This window comes from Megalobrama amblycephala, linkage group LG17, assembly GCF_018812025.1.
Source record: "Megalobrama amblycephala isolate DHTTF-2021 linkage group LG17, ASM1881202v1, whole genome shotgun sequence".
NCBI lineage: Eukaryota > Metazoa > Chordata > Actinopteri > Cypriniformes > Xenocyprididae > Megalobrama > Megalobrama amblycephala.
The window spans coordinates 27977416-27996184 of NC_063060.1; the positions used below are offsets into that span (position 1 = coordinate 27977416).

Sequence of the window (18769 nt, forward strand, 5' to 3'; positions counted from 1 at the left end):
GATTTTAAGTGAAGATAATTTGCAAACTTATCACAGAGAGATGTTGAGTGGCAAACTTTAAAGGGTATAAATAGTAAAATTATGAAATCTGGCTGGGTATGGTACATTCTAAAAGTCATCTGACCAAATTTGAAGTCAGTCTCTAGCGGCATCAACAGTTAAAAGTTTCATATACATTTTAACTGTATTGAACAGAGCTGTCTAGATAGATTTTTTCCCTGTCATTTCTTGGGACATGCCAAAATCAAAGTACCTGGTTAATTTAATTTCCATCCAACTAGATTTAGTACAGGAAGTCAGCCAATATCTTGGTGTACTGACATATTTTAAAGGGATAGTTCACCACAAAATTAAATAATTTACTCACCCATACGTCATTCCAAACCTGTATGGCTTTTTTCAAAATGTATTTTCCCCCATATAATGAATGTCTTTGAGACCCAATGGTGGTTGGACCCCATTGACTTTTAATATATATTATTTTGTGTTAAAAAGTAATTTAATTTTGTAAATATCGGTGTATCTGCTTCTATCCTTTTCGAAAGTGACCACTGGAGGGGCTATAACCAAACCATTTTTTAAAATGAAATGAAATTTAAGGACAGTGCACATTGATTAACATTTCTGTAAATGTGCCAGTAGTATTAGCCAATAGGCTAATTTCCTTTGTCAAGGTGTTAAAAGGACAGTGTATTTTGTCAGATGTTTTGCTGTTAATTTGCAATAAATACCATGAAGTATAAATATAAATAAATGCAACATATGTGTGAGTAAATGATGACAGAATTTTCATTTTTGTGTGAAATATCTCTTTAGTTTAGTAAAGTGATCTGGCTTCTTAAGAAATTAATAAGCAAAGTCAGTTTTACTAAATTATTTACTAAGAGATTTTTCACCCAAAAATGAACATTTTGTCACCATGTACTCATAAGACTTTTGTTCATTTTCACAACACAAATGGAGATATTTTTTAATGAAATCTAGAGATTAAAAAAATCTCAAATGTAGTAAATGGAAGCTCAAACATGCAGGCTTGAAGTTCGAAAACCAGAGAGGTTCTTGCCTGTCAGGCAGTTACGGCTGAGCTTTCATTTACCATATTTGACTGCTCTATGTATGTTTGCTGATCACTGTTTAAATGTGAATACAAGCCTAAATTAAATCTTTTTGTCATATAAAGGGATCATGTTTCTTCAGAAAACTTGAATTAAACCACTAGATTCCTATCTCTTTGTGAATGTTTTGAACTGACTTTCAAAGGAGAGACAGAAATCTCTCAGGTTTCATTAAAAATATCTTCATTTATGTTTCGAAGATGAAAGTCTTATCAGTTTGGAATGACATAAGAGTGAGTAACTGATAACAGAATTTTCATTTTTGGGTGAGCTATCTGTTTAACTAGGCATAATATGTGAATAATATAATCATCAGTTACTACACTAGTTCATGCTAAAGTTTTGTAAGCGAGAGGTGCTTCACCACAGGACGGAGATGAGAACAGAAGTGAGTGGACAAGTGTTAGAGACGTGTGTCGCCACACACCTGCCAGCCTGACACACACACACACACACATAAACTAAAGCGGGGGCAGGCGGCAGTGTATCTGACACTCTGCCCCATGCAGCCCGGTTCTCAAACACATTGTGCCCACTTCCTCTGGAATTACTCAAAAATACTCTCTTTGTAAGATTGTCTGACTTTGCATGTTTGCAATTGTTTGTGGTCTGAACCCCTCAAAATACATTAAATCAGATTTTACAAACCCAATCTGAAGAGTTTGAAAAATTGTTTAACTTTAAACGTTCAAATCATATTCCATGTAGTTTTTCATCATTTATGATATGATGCAACTGTAACATCATACTGACATTCAGCATGTAATGAATGGGACATGAGCGAACAATAAAGGAGTTTCAGACACTGCATATTCACTATTATGTAAATATAGTAAATGCAGTCTGACACTGATGTTGTTTTTCAGTTGTCTCTATGTCTTGCATCTTTTGCCGTCGTGTTGATGCATAAGTCGTTACTATGGGAACTGATGTAGATATAGCAGATATTGACTACTGTATGCTGCTTAAACAAATTAATCAGAATTCCTCACTTGCAATATGACAGTGCAGATTTAAAAAAAAAAGAGTTTTGAGACTGAAATACAGATAAATGTGTGAAAGGGGCAGGATTTACTGGTAGATCTACAGGGACGAACACTGAAATCTCATTCATTCGTATAGTCGGTAATTGGGTCTCCATAAGCTCCTGCTCTGCGTTATACCTCCAATATGTTTTGGAATATACACACACCTGAGTCTAGGTGTGTGTATCCACACACACGCATGCTTGAGCTTCCATCAAAGTCACAGCAGCGGTCTGGATCAGAATGTAAATCTGGAAAGAGTGCTGAACTTTCTAATCACCTTGTTTATTTGCTGCGATTGGGCTGTTTGTCTCTCTCCAGCAGCATTCGATTGCACTCTGAAAACAAATGCATGTTTCTGATGAGCTGCACAGATTTCACACTTGGAACAACACCATTTCTCTCCCAGTGTGTTTGTGTGCTCGTGAGTCTGTTTGCACACAAATCCAAAGGCCAGATTTGTTTATCGAGTTAATTAGTTGTTATAACGTGGATCTCAAAAAGGTTCTGTCGATGCTCTTCTCCATACTCTGGAATAAATCTGGTTCAAATCAAAATGTCCAGCATCCCCACCAAACTGACTTGGTGTGCTCATTAGAAAGATGGCAGTCCTCAATTAAGTGGTCTAGACTCTTCAGAGTTTTGATGATGATGTTGTGACCACATTCCACAACACAGAACAGAGCCTGAACATAATTCTGAGTTTCAATGACATACAAGGGTCTCCAAGATAAAGAAATCTGTTAAAAATCTTGAAAAAAAAAACTTGTATACATTTTCTCAGAAATATTTAATTTCTTAAAAGTTTAAACCTTGTAGGCCTCAACACATTATTTGATTGACAAAAGTTTTTTAAATATTAATAATCAGTGAAGAACAATTGATGTGGGGGGAAAAACAAGATATTGTGGCCACGATTTAACTAAATTAAAATAAGGGGGGAAATGAGTAGAACATGGTCACAATTTAACTAAAATGATGGAACAAATTAATAAAATAAAATATCAAAATAATAAGTTGTGCGAACGATGTTTTATGTTTTCCCCCACAAGTTGTGTGTAGGTCTGTACTTTTGAAAAAAAAAAAATTGTAATAAAAAATAATAAAAAATTATACGATTCCCAAACTATAATTTCTTTTCAAGCAATGTACTGTTGTAATGAGGCTTTTTTCCTTTATTGTGGTATTGAGACAATATCATTTTGACATTTTGACTTTATAGTCCAAAATTTTATTTCCGAAATTAAAAACATGAGATGTATTTAACTAAGCACTTTTTTCCTTTCACTTTTCCTATAGGAATTAGTCAAATATAGTAATGACACCACTGAAAAGAGCAACCTACGAGTAGCCCTTGATGCCATGAGAGTAAGTATCAATTTCTTATGGAATCGACAGCAAAAACATACAGAAAGTACAGATTAACAACATTAAATGCTTAAAGTGCTTGTGAATGCTTTAACATTAGTTTTTCTGAATTGCTAACACACAATTCATGAAACAAGTCACAATTTTCTCACAACTATAAACACAACCTTGTAACTACACACCAACTTCCACATCAAAATCAAATATTTCAGTCAAAAACGTATTCACTTCTGTCAAAATCAAACTTTGGCCAAACAGATGACACACAAAACCTGCAAATACTACTTTTCCTTTACAAGAAGAAGAAAAGTTCAAAAACAAAATAACTAAATATGAAATGTGTATGCAACACAGTACAGTATACTGTCGATTACAGCAATACATAAAGAAATAAATTCTCCATTCTCAGAATAGTGAAATTTCTCTCATATAAAGTACAGTTACTGTGTACTGTAATTATAATGTATGTGTAAATAGTATAAAACCCTGTTGATGATTCTAGGATGCAATTTCTAAAGCACAATCACCTGTGCTTCTGTTTATATTATCCCGATATCCCGAGATTCTGATTGGTGTGTCGTCGTTTTTGCTACTGAATGTTTACTGACGAATAAATGTGTGCTATTTGAGTTTACATAGTGACACTTGAGTTAATTATACTGTTTCTGTTTTCTGAATGAGAACAAATAAGAGCATTTTTGTGTAGAGTTTTGCAGAAATCATTAAGAAAATTGGAATGTGTGTGAAAACAAGTGAAGCGTGTTTATAGTTTTGAGAATTTAATAAATGGTTTGGGAAATTGTGTCAAATGATTCAGTTATAGTGTGTTAGCAATCGAGAAAAACTGTAAATGCTTAAAGGTGCAGTAAGCGATTTCTGAGAAACACTTTTTTTTTTGTTGATTTTTTTAAATCAACCCAAACAAAGCCCTCCATTCATTGTTCTGCCCCCAAAATGCATGAACACATAATGCAAGAGTGGATGTCTCTTTATCATAGCAAGATGATGAACGAATGACAAGGAAGAACAAAAAATGAACATACAGTACACAAGAGTATATTCAAGGAAGAATTTGTTGTTAGTCGACAGCAGCACACCAGCTCCAGACAAACAATGACTCTCTAAACTGTCCTGTTACTACAGCTAACATTACAACAACAGCATATCTTGGTTCTGTACATAGCAAAAACAATGTTTGTACCTCGCATCCATTTTCAGGTCTTCCCGCTTAGTTCTCTCCAGCGCTGGAAAGTTTTTCTAATATTAATGCAGAGCTGGCAGAGCATGTCGCTTTAAAAGTAGCCAATGTAGTTTTGTCTCAGTCATGAACCGTGAATGGTTATTTGTTGGTGGTATGTACTTTAGGTTGTACGGTGCAGTTTTGTCAATGTTCAGGAGTACACTAGCATATAGATGGCCTCAAAGCTAACACAAACAGCCACAAAACTCTCATTTTAAGATGTCACATTCCTTTACCAGCTCTTTAGAATGTGACATCAGATCATTTCTGCATATACTTGGTAATGTTTCCTTTAATATTGATGAGATTATGGGGTTCTAGTATGTGAAGTGATGTCAAAGGCTCATTTCTGTCTCACTGGCAGAGTAGGTGGAAAGCAGATTAATGGCTATGTGAGGAGCAGTAATGGAACAGAGGCCTGCGATGATTTAATTTGTTGGAATTATCCTCTCAGTGTTGATTGGTTTAGCCGGATGGGAGCGGTGAGAGTTGCTCAGACAGGGACTGAACTCATCTACCTGCCTGCCTGTAAAATGGTGTGTTTAATTTAGACTCATAAGTGAGTGTTTGAGCAGAGGCTGCCTTTTAAAATGGAAATCAGCCGAGATCCACGTCATCCCAGCGGGGTCTTTTCAAAGGCCTCTTTTGGTATCTGGAGATGTTTGTACTCGCTGATGAAATGAAATAATTTCCTGTGGAGAGATAAATACTGGATATATTTTTCATTAATTTTTTTATTCATTTCATAATTTTTTTATTACTAATTATACTGTATTATGAGCACAATTTGAGTCAAAAGCTTATTTGAAAATGAACATGAATTTCATAATGTCTTTTTCATAATGGTTTGGTTCTCTTTTGCTTTAATGGCAGCAAACTTAATAATCATGTTCTCCAACATGATTTGAGATTTTATAAAAAAAAAAAAAAAAAAAAAAAAAGCATCTCAGAGAATGAGTTACATGACAAATTTACTTATCTGAATAGTAACTTAGAAATAGTGGAGAATCTGACATTTCATTTAACATATTATATACACTACTGCTCAAAAGTTTAGTAATATTATCAGTAATATTTTTTTTGACAGAAATTAATTATTTTATTTAGCAAGGACGCATTCAATTCATTGAAATTGACACTTAACACATTTAATGATATTTCAAATAAATGCTGTTCTTTTGGACTTTCTTTTCATTAAATAATCCTGAAAAAATGTATCACAGTTGCCACAAAAATATAAAATAATAAAAACAATAATAAAAGCAGCACAACTGTTTTCAACATTAATAAGTTAATAAGTTATATAAAAAACTATCATGTTTATTGAGCACCAAATCAAAATATTAGAATGATTTCTGAAGGATCATGTGAAAGACTGGAGGAATGGCTGCTGAAAATTCACCTTTGCCATCACAGGAATAAATTACATTTTAAAATATATTACATTTTTCACAATATTAATCTTTTTACTGTATTTTGATACAATAATGCAAATAAATAAATGCCTTGGTATTAAGAGATTTCTTTCAAAAACATTAAAAAATTTTACAGACCTTTTGAGCAGTAGTGTATATCATTTTACATCAATGTTTCTTTAATTTTAATGTCCTTGTTTCATTGTAATTACACAAATGAGTACCGAGTAATATTAATTAACAACATGTACTTAATATAGAGTAGGTTTAGGGTCAGGGTTTGATTTAATGTTAGTTGCTTGTAATTAAGCATAGTTTACTACAGTATTTACTGTAGTAAATACTTTATGTAATGTGTACACAGCAAAATCCCCAGAGTTAAATCAACTCTGCTCAGAGAACATATGGTCCCTCTATACATAGAGTTAAAATAACACTGAAGCAGAGTTAAAGTTAATGAGATAATATGCTTTGTAGAGCTGTTTATTCAGATCTTGAGAGATTTATCTCTTTTCATCTCTTCAGTTGATTTCATCTAAGGCTGTGGCTGGAAGTCATTTGTAGTTATTGTGTTTCTCTTCAGTGATTCTGCTTGTTAACAGCAGGTGTTCATCATTAATGCTAAATCATAACTTAATCACTTAATTATCTACTTAACTTTAACTCTGCTTCAGTTTTAATTTAACACTATATAGAGAGGGACCATATGTAATCTGAGCAGAGTTGATTTAAATCTGGGGATTTTGCTGTGTAACAAGGGCAGATCAAAATAAAGCTGTATTACCATTCTGTTTATTTTCCTGTTTATTTTGTATAATAGTGTGTGTGTTTGTGTGAATATATATATATATATATATATATATATATATATATATATATATATATATACACATAAATCTAGGTCATTTTCTTTTTCTTTATTAAACAGGACTTAGCCCAGTATGTAAATGAGGTGAAAAGAGATGTTGAGACTCTGAGGGAGATTGATCAGTATCAGCGATCCATTGAGAATTTGGTAAGTTGTACATAATAAGCATGACCTCTGCTTTTAAAAGCATAGTCTGTTTACATCATAGTTGTTTTCCTGTCTGTCCATGAACTTCCCTTCACAGAATCAGTGCTTACTTTCGTACGGAAGACCGAAGGGTGACGGTGAAGTCCGTATGGTGTCAAATGTGGACAAGCGTAGACAGGACAGGTGAGGCTTAAGGCAAAAACCTTTACTGCAGCCCACTCTTGTTTTTACTTTCATGCCATGTCATGACGTGTCGATGCTGCAGACATATTTTTTTGTTCGATGTCGCTGTCATCGTCTGCAAGAGGCGTGGGGACAACTATGAGATGAAGGAAGTGATCGACCTCAATCATTTCAAGATCACCAGTAACCCCACCCCTGATAAGGACAGCAGAAAGGTCAGTGAGAAACAGGAGTTTGTCGGCTCAGAAAACAGCACCCAAACATCAAACAGTCATATTTTTCTCATGACCCCAGCATCTGCTCATATTCATCATATTGCTCCATTCTGAAGGGTTTTATAGAGGTCGGACTAGCACGGTTCAAGTGTACTGTAGAATAGAAATCACTCCAGAGTTCTTGTCTTCTCCACACATGGCTCCAATAACTCTCCTTTAGATCTCTTTTGAACTGTTAGTGTCATAGAATAGTCTTTGCTGATTTTTTTTCTCTATAAAAAGTGTTTATGTCCTCTAGGATACTGTAGGATATTCTAGCAATATCCAATCCATTTTAAGGACGGTGTGACTTACCAAAGTGCATTTTTATGCAAATTAGTTGTGCTGTTGTAAGCTCTTTGAAACCACATAAGTCAGTAAAAATTTCACTTGCAGTACATGGGAAAAGTTGAGGTCTTTATCATTTCTGATCGAATACACTATGTAAAAAAAACAACAAAATTTTTTAAGATCAAGTAATTAATGCTGGAAAAATAACAAACATTCAAACAACACTATATATAGAGTGTTCATGAGATGCAATGTTGCCCTTTTTTCTGTCTTTGCTATCCATGTATATTTCTTATAGAACATAATACTGAAGTTTTAAAAGCATGTTACTAAATAAAACAATTTTCATTGAACTATTCAAGTTATAACGCAATAAATCTTTTTAAAGTTAATATAAATAGGCAATTGACAGCAAAATTGTAATATATTTTAAAGATTTTTCCTCACGCACATTTGTATGAATATATTTATATTTAAATTTATCAACTAAAAAGCTATGCCTGTATATGTGAGTCAACTGTCATTCAACAGTCTAAAATGTAACAGCCCGACCTTATACAAACAAAATCAAGCTGTTCCTTAGACTGTAATGGTAAGTATAACTGAGATCAGGCTGGAGAGCCCATAGCAGACTGTTGAAGGCAGATGTTACTGCTCTTTATGAGCATTGATGGATGGTGACGGATCGTTGCTGCATCTCAACTCAAGTTCTGTATGCTGAACCAACTGCTGTGGAAAGACTTGGTTGCTTTTGACAACAAACAGTCTAAAATCTGTTCATTGTGCAGAGTATCCCACGTCATGTGGCCATATTAAATTGCATATATATAGAGGTTTCAGAACTTTGTACTTAGATCAATGCTTTTTTTCCCCCCAGTCTGTGAAGGCAGACAGCTCAACCTCAGGTTACCTTTGGATTTCTGATGTTCTTTTTGGGCTTAGCAATAGTCATACAGATGTAAAAATAATGCGGATGTGTCTTTAAACTTTTGATATTTTTTTCTCTTTTATGCCTTTCACCAAAAGGAAGGTTTCTTCTGAACAGATGGTCTGGTGAAATCTGTCTCAAGGAGACCTTGGACAGGCAAAGCCCCGCTGGCTTTTCTGTTTGAAGTGCCTTTCTGCCCCTCCTCAGGACACATACACACACTTAATACACTGATGGATCTTATTCCTTCAACTACAAAACACGTACACACAAACATGGCCACATACAAATCTTTAAAAATATAGTAAAACTGTTATAATAGATATCATTAATAACTTAAACAAACATTATCATATTATGTAATGCTCAAGGGATGTATTTTCTTCTTTTAAAATATAGTGTAACTTTTATATATTTACTTTTGGAGGAAAGGAAACTTTGTTATAGTAATGATATTGCAGACTAGGGGTTTAATGATATTTAAATTTTAAAAATTCTGCTATTACTTTTAAAGTCTCGTCTGGATTGAATTTATAAATAAATGTGCAGATAAGAATGTTTTTTTCCTTTTTAGTGAAAAATATGAAAGTTTTTAGTATGTGCTTGTACTGAACTCATGCACATATTTTAGGCTTTCGATAACACACAGATCAGAAATATAATGTTTTTAATGTTAAATTAGATAAATGTATTGATTGCATTAACCAAATTTATGTTCATAAGTTAACGTTAACTCTGGCAGCTAATTTTTTTCATTTTTTTTACATGAACTATTTATCTGTTAAGCATTATGTCAGGTTTGTTATTAACCTCTTGATAAGAGTTATTGTTGCCAGAAATACTTGCCAAAATTGTCTGACATGTTTGAATTGTCTGTGTTATTTTAGTATTATTTATATACTATTTTAGTATGTATTACTATTTTGAATTAACTTTTATAGTTAATTTATTTTCATTTAATTTTTTTAGTATTTGTGTGTTTTTGTCTTTTTTATATTTCCATTTAGCGTCAATTTATTTTTATTACACTTTAAGTTTTAGTAATTTAACAATAGCTTTAGATACACAACACTGGCCTGGATGGAGGCAAGGATGGGATGCTGCAACAGTAGTCTGCATAAATGCAACGGCACACAAATACACTCATGCACACACATTTTCACATACACACTGAAAAGTTGGTGATGAATGTGTCCACTCCCCCAAGGTTGCCTCTGGCTGTCTATTACTGTGTAAAATAATTTCCCCCTCACCCACCAAGCCTCACTGCCATCTCCCATCACAACCCCTTAATTTTCCAGAATGTCAACTTTTTGTGCCACTTTTTACAACAAGTCTTAATGTATATGCATATTTCAAAGTTAGGTCTTTACATACAAGTCTAATTTGTATCTTTAAGCAGTTATTTTTGTTTTTCTTGTCCTCTGGCAGTGGTGCTATGGGTTCTTCCTCACCCACCAGCAGGGGCAGAGTGGATTTGAGTTGCTGTTCAAGACAAAAGAACTGAAGAAGAAATGGCTGGACCAGTTTGAGATGGCTATGTGAGTTTGAAACTTTGCTCCACCCAAAAATCACAATTCTGTCGCATTTACTCACCCCCATGAGTTCACTCGAACACAAAAGGAGAAATTTTGTTTTTCTCTTTTCTGTGCAATTTCAATAAACAAGAAACCGGAGCCTTCAAGCTTTAAAAAGAACACAAAAGGTACTGGAAGTTATGAATGTATGAATTGAAGTAACTATTCACTAATAATCTTCCCCTCCATTGAGCTTTTAACCGAATCTTTGAGATCCAACTTAATATAACTGTTATTTGAAAGTGAGTAATTGACCATTTGTAATTTTAAATGAACTACTATTTATTTAAATGTGAAAATTAAAAATTGGTTGGATGACTCACACTTCATGTCATCCAAAATATTTATGTCTTTCTTTCTTCAGTTGAAAAGAAATTAAAGGTGCCATCGAATGAAAATTTGAATTTATCTCGGCATAGTTGAATAACAAGAGTTCAGTACATGGAAATGATATACAGTGAGTCTCAAACACCGTTGTTTCCTCCTTCTTATGTAAATCTCATTTGTTTAAAAGACCTCTGAAAAACAGGCAAATCTCAACATTACACCGACTGTTACGTAACAGTCGGGGTTTACGCCCCCAATATTTGCATATGCCAGCCCATGTTCAAGCATTAGACAAGGGCAAAATGTCTGGATCTGTGCACAGCTGAATCATCAGACTAGGTAAGCAAGCAAGGACAATAGTGAAAAATGGCAGATGGAGCAATAATAACTGACATGATATTTTTAGTGATATTTGTAAATTGTCTTTCTAAATGTTTCGTTAGCATGTTGCTAATGTACTGTTAAATGTGGTTAAAGTTAACATCGTTTATTACTGTATTCACGGAGACAAGAGAGCCATCGTTATTTTCATTTTTAAACACTTGCAGTCTGTATAATTCATAAACACAACTTCATTCTTTATAAATCTCTCCAACAGTATAGCATTAGCCCATTAGACACGGAGCATAGCCTTAAACTCATTCAGAATCAAATGCAAACATCCAAATAAATACTATACTCACAGGAATCGATGTATGCATGATGAACACTTTGTAAAGATCCATTTTGAGGGTTATATTAGCTGTGTGAACTTTGTGTTTGCTGTTTAAGGCAGTTGAGAGCTCGTGGGGACGGGGGAGCGGGAGATTTAAAGGGGCCGCACGCTTAATCGGTGCATATGTAATAATGGCTCAAAATAGGCAGTTAAAAAAATTAATAAAAAAAAAATCTATGGGGTAGTTTGAGCTGAAACTTCACAGACACATTCAGGGGACACCTTAGACTTATATTACATATTTTGAAAAGGGGATCTAGGGCACCTTTAAGGTTTTTGAGGAAAACATTCCAGGATTTTTCTCCATATAGTGGACTTCAACAGTTACCAATGTGTTGAAGGTCTAAATTGGCTAACATTTCCAACGTGATTACGTAACATGTAGCGCATCGCAGAGCTAGTGTAAGATGAGCATTTGTGGTTAAAAAGTATATAATTTTTATTATCTCGTTTCGCAAGATAAGACCCTTCCTTATTCCTTGGCTGGGATCATGTAGAGCCCTTTGAAGCTGCATTGAAACTGCAATTTGCACATTCAACCCTTTGGTAACTGTTGTAATCCACTATATGAAGAAAAATCCTGGAATGTTTTCCTCAAAAACCTTAATTTCTTTTCGACTGAAGAAAGAAAGACATGAACATCTTGGATGACATGGGGGTGAGTAAATTATCAGGAAATTTTAATTCTGAAGTGAGCTAATCCTTTAATCTGTATTCAAAAGCTCCCTGCAACTTTGGCCAATGCAAATTCCAGAATAGTGCACATGACAATAGGAAACATCTGCTTTTTTATGTTAGAGAGAGAAAATGTTTGCAAACATCATCTTCTATTCAATAAGGCATCCAACATGATTATATCAATGTCAAGCAGCTTACTTCGCTCTAGTACATGGTGACATTCTGCACCTGTGATGCTTTTGAGATTTGATGGCACAGTGTATTTACAAGGGCTACGCTGAAAGAAATGAAAAGAGAGACGGAGGGGAAAACTAACGAGAGTTCTGATTTGGAAATTGTGTAGGTTCAAGAGGATACGCTGTCCCTCGTGCCAAGAGTCTGAAATGATGTTTCCTCTCCTGCTTGATTTATATGTCACCCTTTAAAAAATTTGTTTCTGTACGCACACATATACATGTGGTTGACTGCGTGATGATCTGAAAGGTGCATTCAAACAACAAATTACACCTGCTGCATGCGCACCGCTCTCTTGATGCAGGAATCAATCTTAGAGTCGTTCTGGTAAAGAGCTTCCCTACTGCTCTGATTCGTGCCCAGAATCGGAAGTTCTGGTTCCGGCCCCTACAGGCCACAACATTCAGCAACGCACCTACCCCGTTCTCTTTGGCCTCTTAAACATGCAGTTTAACTCACACAGTTTGTCATGTGCTCATTTCCAATCATCCAACTTTGCACCGTTTTCCATATTTCTCATTTTCCATTTCAGATCTAATATTCGCCCAGAGAATGCCACGTTTAACTCTCACCACTTCAAAATGCACACTTTTGAGAGGGCCACCACCTGCAGCTCATGTCATATGCTTCTCAGGTGAGCTGTCATTGCACTTTCAGTGTTAATTGTGTGCTGAAACAAGTTAATAAATATTTACCAGTCACATAATTTAAATAGTGTTTAAACACTCACAGTTTTTTTCTGTGCAGTGACAATCTCTTTTTATTGGACAAAAATTTGCTGAAAAAGATGCATCAACAATACTTTTTGCCTGTTTTCTTAGTGAAAAATTATTGTAAATGTGTAATAATCTTCTAAAATATAGTTTATAGACCTTATGCACCAGGAAAACAAGCAGCCATCTTTATATTTTTGAACTTCCGTTTTTGCGGTAGCTCTGTATATTTCTATGGCATCACTGTCAAAGAGCTGAGTGGATTTACTTATTGTAGTGTTAACGAAATTACAATGAGCATTGTAATGTTTGAAGCGGATGTCATGATGAATGAGGCTGGAAGGGTAGGAAGATTTTAAAACAAGCAGTTCATTCATAAATCCGTAAGATCTTAGCTTCATGCTGTGGAAATTCAAACTGGAAGACTATAGACCATAGTCAGGGTAGACGCCATATTGAATTTTACACAGATGAAATCGAGGCTGCGAGGGATAGATTTAAGGCCCGTTCACACCAATGATGATTAAGATTTAAATTTAAAATTGATTTAAATTTTTAGATTTAGATTTAAAATTTAAATAAATGAAATGGTTGTGAATAATAATTATTTACAAAATCATTGTAAATTTTAAAGAATAGCGGAGTCCACACCATAGCTATAAAGATAACACAGAGAAGCACAGAGAATGATGTTGTTAGAATCACTTTCAGAATGATTTTTTTCCAGCTGATGAGTGATAAAAACATTAGCCAATCAGAAACCATCCTGCTTTAAAGTGCTTGAGCATTTAAAATGGTAGATGACAAAACTGCAGCGCTTGCTTATAATAAACAGAATGTTAACGTACGTTGGTGTGGATGCTAATGTAGTTATCGTTATAGTTATCTTTATAGTTATCATTCTTGGTGTGAATGAGCCTTTATAGTCTTTACAGTAACACTAAGGTCTATTGAAGCTAAATTACATGACCTGAAAGTTGATTTCATGGGGTCTTTAATAGTCATGTATGCTGCATGTATGTAAATAAAAAGTCAGCGTTGACCCATGTGACCTTTTTTATCCTATTGCTCTTCAGGGGAATTTTTAACCAAGGCTACCTTTGTACTAAATGTGGAAACGGGGCTCATAAGGGCTGTCTGGGAAGACTAGGAGTCTGTGGAAGGGCAGGTAATGGTCAGTAACAAGCTTCTTCATGTTAACATTTCATATTTGACAACAAAGAATAGAGAGCAAGAGAGAGAGTTTCTTTTCATACTAAATAGTATGAAAAGAGAGAATCACTGATGACTGTCACACACTGTTCACAGAATTATACTGGACTTTATACCCAGATGATTCCTGATTTTTTTTTCATGCACAAGTTAAAAGTTATAGAAAGTTTTTAACATAACATATAAAGCAAGGAGTATGAACATAGCGACAATAACAAGAGTAGCTAAATAAAAAAACAAAAACAAATTAAAGAACAAAACAAATGGGCTAACATTGGCATAGAAAGGCATTTACATAAAGGTCTATTATGCAGAATTTATGTACCTCATGTTTAAAAAAAAGAAAGAAAGAAAAGCAAAACGTGTTTTGCATGAAAATCTCCTTAGTGTGGCTTTCTAGATATTAGGCAGCTATTTTAATTGTACCTATTTGCTGGAGAGGTCTATAATACTCAATATAATGCCACAGAATTATAATTTGTGCTTGTGTAGCCTTTTTGCTGCTTTTACAGTTTTCTTTTATTCTCTCATTATGATCTCAGGTGCTGCTGTTCAAAAAGCACAGGTGAGATAACAGACGTTAATCTAAGTCTAAATTGATTGTCTATACGGTACACTTCAAACATAATGCATTCTATTATGAAAGTAGATGAAAATTATTGTATAATGCAGTCTGAAGTATAATATATGTATATTATTGACCTTTAAATTTATAATTACTGTACTGACAGAAGTACAGTTTTGGAATGACAAAACTGACAGAATCATTGTTAGACCGTTTCTTTGTGTCAGTGTAAAATCATTTGGACAATATTTTTACCAGTGTTGCAAAAAGCAGATAATAATAGCTGAGTGTGTACATATTGCAGAGAATCTGTTAATGATATTCTCTCTCCTCTCTTATTTCACAGAGAAAGACAACACCTAGGAAACAAGAAGACCCAGGTAGGTGTCTTTGTCTTCAGCATGCTTCTGTATATAGACTGTGAAGATCTCAAGACTGGTGTAAATACCTTTTATATACTGTATTTTTGTACATAGTCGTTTGTTCCCCATGATCACCCTTATTGTTGTTTATATGAGGAGGTTCATTCAGGTGCTAATTGCTGGAAACTTAGTAAGTAATTACTTAGTAAGTTACTAATAAGTAATTCTGTGAATGCAGATCTATGTGGCCATTCCAGATGATAACAATTCACAGTTTATAATCAGAATGTCTACTTTAAGCAGTTCTTTTGCACTTGCTTTTATGACCTTTTAATAAATCATGCAGTATATACCGCAGAACCATTTAAAATGAACTAGTGATGAACAAATTGTGATCAAAAAATGGTGAGAAACATAAAGTACAGTCATCTAAATTTTAAAGGGTGTGTATTATGCAAAATCTACTTTTACAATTTGTATGGACATAAATGTGTGTTGGCAGTGTGTGAACACAACCACCCTACAATGATTAAAATCCACCCTCTCCTTTTTATTAAATAATCCCCATTAAACCAAAGCAGTCTCATTAGAGATGCCGTTTTGATTCTCTGAGCAGTGTGACGTCACTATGGTATGGCCCACGGCCGCTGACTGACAGTCCTGCATTACCATAGTTTCCGCACTCGAGCAGCTTTACTGACAGCAATGTCTAGTAAGCAATCCCGGTGTTCTGTTGTTGGATGTTAGAGTGAACATAGCAGTCTTCATTTTCTCCCAACATCTGAGCCACTGAGGATGCAGCGGATTCATTTTTGAAGGTAACACGCCCCAAAATATACCTAAATTCGTTTATGTCTGCTCAAATCATTTCACTCCAGACTGCTTTGTGAACGAGGATCAATGCAAAGAGACAGTACAAAACACAGGTTTGCTAAAAAGTTGTTACTCAAGGATAGATCAGCACCAACCGTTTGTGATCCAGCTTATAGTCTCAGAAGCGGTTACGGCAGCAATGAAGGGTAGAGCACGCACTTTATTACAGTTCATCAGAGTTGTTTTACAAATATAAAGTTCCCTTTCAGTCGGTCACGTTCGACGTACGTCAGTAGTGACCGACGAATTGGGATATCGCTTAGAGAGCCCTATCATCTTCGTGTAAACTAAAACAAGCCAATGGAATTGGCGTGCGATATTTGCATAATGCGCACCGCCCCCGACAGGTGTATATAAATAGGAAGCGGATGCAATCGCACTCTGTCTTTCGCTTCGGAGCCATTCACTGGTGTCCTATTTAGAAGACTCTTTTCTTCGTTTGTTATTTATTCTAAAACATTGCCTCAGAAGAGGATCACAGCGAGCTTTTAGTGCTGGTGAAGAGGGCACGTTCAGCGAGGTCGCGAGTGTCCGAGGAGCTGAGCTATAAGCTCTAAAACTGCTGTTTTCACAGCAACACAAAGAGTGTGTGTGTGAGCGATTTGGGCCGGTTCCTCGGTGTGTCAGGGAGTGGTGTACCTGACACATCGCGTCGCTCCCTGGGTGCTTCAGCACGAGTGAGTTGACTTCCCCTTCTAAAAGAGCTTTACAGACGAACCCTGACAGTATGTCATTTCGTCTGTGCGTTAATGGATGCGGTCGTTCCCTGGTCCCTGCTGATGGGCACAATCGTTGCATCTCGTGTTTGGGCATTCTGCACGCTGAAGCAGCTTTTGTGGATGGTTCATGTTCCCATTGCGGGAACATGACCATCGCGGTGCTGAGGTCGAGGCTCTCCTTCCTGAAGTCTCAGGAAGCGGGGGTCCCCTCTCCTATGCCGCGTACGACCGTTTTTTCCGGCCCCGGGAACCGGAATGACGGTACGGCGCTGTATAGAGAGGGCGACCTGAGGATTCCGGTCAGGGCTTTCCCGCCGAGCGGAAACGCTCCTCGGGCCCCTGCCGCCTCATCAGCACCGCAACCCATCGTGCCACCGTTGGTTTCCGCTGGGCCCTCTACGGACTGTCCAGCCGTTACCTTTGGTGTGCTGGCGGCGGATCGGATGTCGACCGCTGCATCGGAAGGTGAGCCTGAGTCCTCGGGGGAAGATCCGGACGCGCTGCCGCCCGGGACGGTAGTGTTGCCCGAATCGGATCCCGAGCTCACGGCTGTGCTCTCCCGGGCCGCCTTGTGCGTCGGGCTTGAGTGGAACCCTCCACCCTGTCCCGGCCCATCTCGGTTGGACGATTGGTACTTGGGGGGGGGTCGCGCTGGTCAAATCCAGCGTCCCGCCCCAATGCCTTTCTTCCCGGAAGTACACGATGAGGTGACCAGGTCTTGGCAAGCTCCGTATGGGGCTCGTACAGGGCCTGGTCCCTCGTCCGCCTTCACCTCCCTGGACGGCGGGGAAGCCAGGGGATACGCGAAGCTCCCGCCAGTCGAGCGGTCTGTTGCGATGCAGTTGTTTCCAACGGCCGCTGGCGGGCGCGGTGAGCCGCGTCTCCCGTCCCAGGCCTGTGAATTCTCAGCCGGTCTGACTGAGAAAGCTTACAGTGCCTGTGGGCAGGCTGCCTCTGCCCTGCACGCGATGGCCCTTTTGCAGGTCTATCAGGCAAAAGCGCTGTCGCAGATGCCCCAGGAAGGTCCTGACCAACAGCTGCTTGGGGAGCTGCGCGCTGCCACTGACCTTGCCCTCCGGGCAACGAAGGTGACAGCGCGTTCTGTTGGCCAGGCGATGTCTACTCTGGTAGTCCAGCAACGCCACCTCTGGCTGACCTTGGCAGACATGAGGGAGACCGACAAACATCGGTTCCTGGATTCCCCCGTGTCTCCGGTCGGCCTTTTCGGCGACGCGGTGGAGAGCTGTGCCCAACAGTTCTCCGCTGCACAGAAGCAGGCTGAGGCTATCAGACATGTCATGCCACGGCGGTCCGCTGCTGCCTCCACCCAGCCGCCCGTGGCTCAGCCTCAGCCCGCTCGTCGCCGAGGGCGCCCGCCTGCGTCTTCCTCCGCCCCTGCTAAGTCGGCAAAGCAGCAGCCTACACCAGCCAAACAGCAGGGTGCCGGTCGCGGACGTGGTGCCCAGCCCGTCTCTGCCAAGCCAGGTGGCAAGCGGTCGGGGAAAACTCGGCCCTGAGACGGGCGACCTGGAGCGGAAGGTTCCTGCCCTTCGGGAGAGTATTCCATCTGCTCTCCCACCCCCGGAGGAGGGCCGGGGGGATTTTGTGGCGTCTGTCTATCTACCGCCGCTGGCTCTCCGGAGTCCAGCGGTACCCACTTTGCCACAAAAAGAGCAGTTTCCTCAAACTCCAGGTCACAACAAGGTGTGTCTGCCAGTGTGCCAGGCCCCGCCTCGCCGCTGGCAGCACCCTCCCCATTCGCCAGCAGGCGGCAGTGTGATGGCGCAGACCGCGTCCCGTGCGCCGTCTCCCATGCACACTGCTGCCTCGCAGAGTCCGACCCCACTCGCGGCCGCTTCCAAGCCGCCCGAGTCGGGTCCCTCTCTGCCTTGCTGCCCCACCCCCGGTGCGTCTGTGGTGCCTTTGGTCCCGCTGGTTCGGAGTCTGGAGGCGTGGAGCA

General features: G+C 38.1%; 1 protein-coding gene across 7 annotated transcripts in view; it reads left to right on the forward strand.

Moving 5' to 3' along the window:
- The window catches only part of vav3b (vav 3 guanine nucleotide exchange factor b), a 68457-nt gene that overhangs the window by 16591 nt on the left and 33097 nt on the right, over nucleotides 1-18769 (forward strand). For 5 of the 7 annotated variants that reach the window (XR_007180720.1, XM_048162498.1, XM_048162496.1 and 2 more), the window contains exons 11-19: nucleotides 3440-3508; nucleotides 7092-7178; nucleotides 7276-7361; nucleotides 7444-7576; nucleotides 10266-10375; nucleotides 12898-12999; nucleotides 14155-14252; nucleotides 14833-14855; nucleotides 15202-15235. Coding sequence is in view for 6 of the 7 variants with exons in the window: in XM_048162498.1 (XP_048018455.1) it covers nucleotides 3440-3508; nucleotides 7092-7178; nucleotides 7276-7361; nucleotides 7444-7576; nucleotides 10266-10375; nucleotides 12898-12999; nucleotides 14155-14252; nucleotides 14833-14855; nucleotides 15202-15235 (742 nt within the window). In the remaining variant the exon portion in view is untranslated. The remainder of the gene's footprint in view (nucleotides 1-3439; nucleotides 3509-7091; nucleotides 7179-7275; nucleotides 7362-7443; nucleotides 7577-10265; nucleotides 10376-12897; nucleotides 13000-14154; nucleotides 14253-14832; nucleotides 14856-15201; nucleotides 15236-18769) is intronic. The other 2 variants (XM_048162497.1, XM_048162500.1) reach the window with 1 other exon arrangement.